The 5,070-nt window shown below is 39.3% G+C and overlaps 1 protein-coding gene across 2 annotated transcripts; it reads left to right on the forward strand.

The window, feature by feature from the left end:
• Nucleotides 1-365: 365 nt before the first annotated feature.
• zranb2 (zinc finger, RAN-binding domain containing 2) lies at nucleotides 366-4,727 on the forward strand. Of its 2 annotated transcripts, XM_073476773.1 has the most exons (10): nucleotides 366-495; nucleotides 1,163-1,215; nucleotides 1,311-1,419; nucleotides 1,558-1,640; nucleotides 1,736-1,812; nucleotides 1,950-2,105; nucleotides 2,214-2,380; nucleotides 2,915-2,974; nucleotides 3,478-3,627; nucleotides 3,866-4,727. In XM_073476773.1, the coding sequence occupies exons 1-10, from the start codon at nucleotides 440-442 to the stop codon at nucleotides 3,921-3,923; spliced, it is 969 nt and encodes a 322-aa protein (XP_073332874.1). In that variant the 5' UTR covers nucleotides 366-439; the 3' UTR covers nucleotides 3,924-4,727. The 2 variants fall into 2 exon arrangements, with proteins under 2 accessions (XP_073332874.1, XP_073332873.1); XM_073476772.1 differs by lacking the exon at nucleotides 3,866-4,727 and having other exon boundaries at nucleotides 375-495; nucleotides 3,478-3,852.
• Nucleotides 4,728-5,070: the final 343 nt, after the last annotated feature.

Raw genomic sequence — 5,070 nt, forward strand, 5'->3', positions numbered from 1 at the left:
CCGCATTACATTTATATGCCACTGTTATTTCAGATTATAATACTTTATTTTAATGTTACAAAGTCTCTGAAGATGAACTGGTTTGTCCTTTGTCATTGTTGCATTCACGTGTTTTATGAAATATCAAGCTTCCTGTGTCAAAAGGCACATTATAGTGTCAGTAGTTTGGTAAATAACGTATGGGAATATTAATATTCTACAGATATTCTTATACTGCTACACAAAGAAGTTTTAGTGTCCGAAAACTCATCGTTTTCACTGTTTACATGTGTCAAATTGAGTGTTTCCAAAGCACAAGCAGGGAACGCTGAGTTGAGAGAGCTGGCAAGAAAGCACCTGAAGGCAGCACTGGAGGGAGGAGGAGGAGGCGCCGAGCTAGCTGCATGAACACACTGAGCACACCCTGCCAGGGAGCTAGTCAGTGTTAACAGACAGAAAAATGTCGGGGAAGAGTTTTCGAGTCAGCGACGGGGACTGGATTTGTCCGGATAAAAAGTAAGTGCTCCTCACACTTTGAAAAGATTCCCATTTGTTTCTCTAACCACGCTTATTGGCGTTAATGTTGCACCAGATGTTTGCTGAATATGCTAATCGTGCTAACAGTTAGCTAGGCCTTCTAGGATGTGGTTACCGCTAACGTTGACTAGCTGAGTAAACTAGCAAACTTTTACCTGATTTCCACCCCGTTGCCTGTACTGTAAGCAGAATCAACACATCACATCAATTACGCATTTAAGTGTTGAGATGCATTTATGAATTACGTGCCAGTCGTCACCGTGAGCTAAGGCATAAAATAGCAAGCTAGCTCTAGCTAGCTTCAGTGAGTTGGGGTGAGAGTCCGCACTTACTATTATGGGTGGTGTTTACAATGTTGTAGTAGCCAAGTTGTCATGTGTGTAGAGTCTAACTTGGGTAGCGAGCAGGATCGTGTTGCAACTGAACTGCGTTAAAAACGTCTGAAGTGACGGACGAGCCAGCTGCAGTTGTCAGTGCACAGGCCCTTGCCAGCGAAAGACTACAAGCTAATGGAGTGGCACATGAAAAATAAATAAACCTACATTACTCCCCTTGCTCGTAGTACTCTTAGCTTTTGCTTGAATGAATAAGTAATGCCTTCAAGCATTATCTGTATCTATAATAAATGTTTCTTATGCTTTTGCAGGTGTGGAAACGTGAACTTTGCTAGAAGAACTAGTTGTAACAGATGTGGCAGGGGTGAGTCCGTCTTTTTCTAAATGAGTGCACATACAAAGCTTAAGACATTATTTCAAAAAGCTGCCATACTAAAAGTGATTGTTTTGTTTCCACAGAGAAAACCACAGAGGCAAAGATGATGAAAGCGGGAGGAACAGAGATCGGGAAAACTCTGGCTGAGAAGAGTAGAGGCCTCTTTAGTGCAAACGATTGGCAATGCAAAACGTTTGTGTTTATTCTAAATTATAAGTCACTATCAAAATATCTGATTAATCTGATACTGGAGCAAAGAGACAGAAACATTTTCGTCCCCCTCTTCTTTCTCTTTACATATTTGTGTTTTCCCTTTTTCTTTTCATACAGATGTGGCAATGTGAATTGGGCTAGGAGATCAGAGTGCAACATGTGTAACACACCGAAATATGCCAAGCTTGAAGAGAGAACAGGTATTCCAACAAATATGAAGTTTGCGAGGCTTTTTTTTTTGGTTTTGAAAACCAGTTATAACAAATGTTTTTTTTTTTCTCTTTGTGCATTTCAGGTTATGGTGGAGGTTTCAATGAAAGGGAGAATGTGGAATACATTGAACGGGAGGAATCTGATGGCGAATATGATGAAGTGGGTGTAATGTTTTATAATTGAAACATTTTAGCTGACATACATTTCACATCCATGTACTCACACAAGGAAGAATGTTCCTGTGTCCTTTTGCAGTGTGAGAGGTTAACAAATATGTTCTCTGTTTATTGTCACAGTTTGGAAGGAAAAAGAAAAAGTACCGTGGGAAGACCAACAGCACATCTTCCTCAAAAGATGGCGAAAGTAAGAAAGAAGTAGCAAAAGCTGAAGCTGAAGATGACGAGGAGGATGAGGAAGATGAAGAGGGTGACCTTTCCAAATACAAGTTGGATGTAAGATTTGTGGCTGTAGCTGAAAATTCAAAAGAACAAATCGTACTATAATACTAGCAAAAACAGTATATACCATATATATATTTTTATAAAAACATTTCTCTCCAGGATGATGATGACGACGATGAAGACGGAGACCTGTCAAAGTACGACCTGGACGCCAGTGATGATGATGATGACGACAAGCCAGCTAAGAAAAAGGGCAGCCGCTCAGGCTCTTCCCGTTCCCGCTCGTCCTCACGCTCCTCCAGCTCCAGTTCTCGGTCGAGGTCCAGGTAAAAGGGTACAGGTCAAGGGTAACTCCGGGCAAAATGTCAGTATCAGCTCAATCTTCCTTCTGATTTACTGATCAATTACATATCCTGTAATGCTGATTTGTTGTTTTCTCTTTTCTCAACTCCCCCCCCTTCTGTGGTGTTAGAAACTCCATGTGCAGACTGAATGATCTTAATTTATGATATATTTCATGTTTTTGTTTTGAAATGCCTGTGACTTCCAATGGAAGCAATGCATTGTTGATATTGTAGACTTGAAATGCACTCCTGCTCTTCTTTTGCACTTGTTATCTGCTCCATTCAGATGGGAGCTTTATAATACGGGTTAATTTAAGTTGTCTTTCTATTTTGGGAGGTTATTTCTCCAAACCCCGATACACTTATTTGGTTAGTCTGAATATTTGCTTATCACTTGTGCTGTGCAACAAGAAAAAGATAGTTTTCTTGAGATTTAGATGTCTTTCTATTTGATCCATATAGCTATTTTTACCCATTCAGAAAATATTGGAAAGGTTCTGTTTTTTTGTCTTTCAGGTCCCGCTCTAGAAGCTCATCCAGTTCCAGATCTGGATCTCGCTCGAGGTCCCATTCCAGGTGAATGAGGTGACATGCACTCTCTCCCTTAGAGAGTGTATGTGTGGGGCTGAAAGCTCCAGAACAGTCCTACTCTCTAGCTTAAGTTTTCACAAAGTCCCCAGTCCACACTCGTAAACTATGAAGGTCGCTTGATTGTAGTGTCATTTCAAGTTTTAATCACAAGAGTATAAGAAGTACACAGTTTGAGTGCCCGAATTGAGTTTTAGTGTGACCAAGCCTCAAAAGTCTGAATAAACATCTAGGGTGTTCATCAAGCGTTTCTAAGGAGTGGTGCTGGCTTTGCCCACTCGGTTATTTTCCAAATGTTCAAAAGAAGCTAAACATTTCCTAGCTCTTAAACCATTTCAAGGACACTTTATTCAGTAAGCCTCACAGAGTTTTGGGTAACCCATTGATCAATAGTTAACTGGTCTTAATCAGAGAAGCTTGATAAATACCCACCCTGCTGAGACTCTGTCTTGACCTTACTGACCTCAGTGCTTGGTTTATCCCTCCAAAAGATCCAGCTCCAGGTCTGGAAAGGGCTCCTCTCCCCGGAAGAGGTCCCGCTCACCCTCCTCCTCACCTGAGAGGACACAGAAGCGCAGTCGCTCCAGGTCCTCATCTGGAGGGAGAAAGAGGAGGCGTTCTAGATCACGTTCGTCCGAAAGGTTTGGGTTTCTGTGGAATACCACAATGGCACTGCTTATTATTAGCCATCTGTCGCCTCGCTTTTGGGAATTCAGTTTTACAGAAATATGTTCACAGTTTGCCTTGTTATATTGTGTTTTTATAAATATATAAACGGTATGTTGTGCCCTTGTAATTTTTCTAAAAATGCTTAACTGAATGTTAATAGCTGTGCCGGCTGACCTTGTTCCTCTTCCCGTGGTGTTTGTGTGATTTCAGGTGCCGCGGCCAGTCCTCTGGATCCTCCCATTCTGGCTCCAGTTCAAAAAAGAAATAACTTTATTACAGCCTTTAAAACAAGAAAAAGAACCTTAGTACAAAGTGCATGTTGTGTTGCAAGGAAAACAACCACATCCTTTCAGTATGCTGTTCATTTTCATAGAAAAGTCTTATTTCCCTCAGAAAAGACAGTGACAACATGACTTCTCTCTGCCGTTCTCATCACATGCTCCCTTTTTAAAACCAACAATAAACATAAATGTTTGGTCCTGTTAGAAAATCAGATATACTGTGAAGAAGCTGTATCCCATTTTAAACCCAATCTGCTGAATATCATCGTGGCAGTAACATTTTATTCTACTCATCTGTGGAGAAATTTAAGTAAACATTTTTGATTACTTTTTTTTTATGGCCCTAGGAAACATCTGAGATTTTTGTTTGTTTGTTTTATTCGTTTCTAAATAGATACATAATGCATTTTTGAAACAATATGTGAATTTAAGATACCAGAGATGTAGCAATGAATTTTGGCCCGTTTGTCTTATTTTCTTGATAAATATTTTTTTCTTTGGGTTTCCAAGGTAAGTATTTTACTTTTTGATATTGCTTGTTTTAAGTAAATGGGAGTAAGTTCAGCATTCTTTGGTTTAGGTTCAAGTGTTTTCTTTTCTTTACACTGAAAAGTTATTCCACTTCATTTGTCACCTGGGCAACTAATGAATTCAAGCAATGCTCCAGATTAGTGCACCAAGATTAAACATCATACAGTATGTCCTGATTTATGGTAAAATGTCGCAATACAGTCTTTCTATTGGTAAAAGATTTCAAATGTACACGTGTAAATAAAATCCTGTCGACATTGCTTTTTGGTGCTTTGTTGTGTGTTTGATTTATGAAAAGTACCCAAGAGTCATACTTGAGTAGGATACTGTGGTGAAATATTTTGGGAAGTTGCCTATACAGACAGCACTAGAGTAAAACTATGCATGTGATATTAAATGTACTTAAGTATCAAAAGTACAAGTAAAAGTAAATAATACATGTATTTTCATGGATGTATACACTATACTATGGGTTGGCCAATTATTGGCCAGGAGAATTATTGGGTCCAATATTCAGGATTTTTCTGATTATCAGCTGTTTTTTTTCTCTTCTGTGTGTGTGTGTAATCTGAATGCTGATAAATTAATTTATTGTGATGCGTC

The sequence above is a fragment of the Pagrus major genome, chromosome 11 (assembly GCF_040436345.1).
Source record: "Pagrus major chromosome 11, Pma_NU_1.0".
Lineage (NCBI taxonomy): Eukaryota > Metazoa > Chordata > Actinopteri > Spariformes > Sparidae > Pagrus > Pagrus major.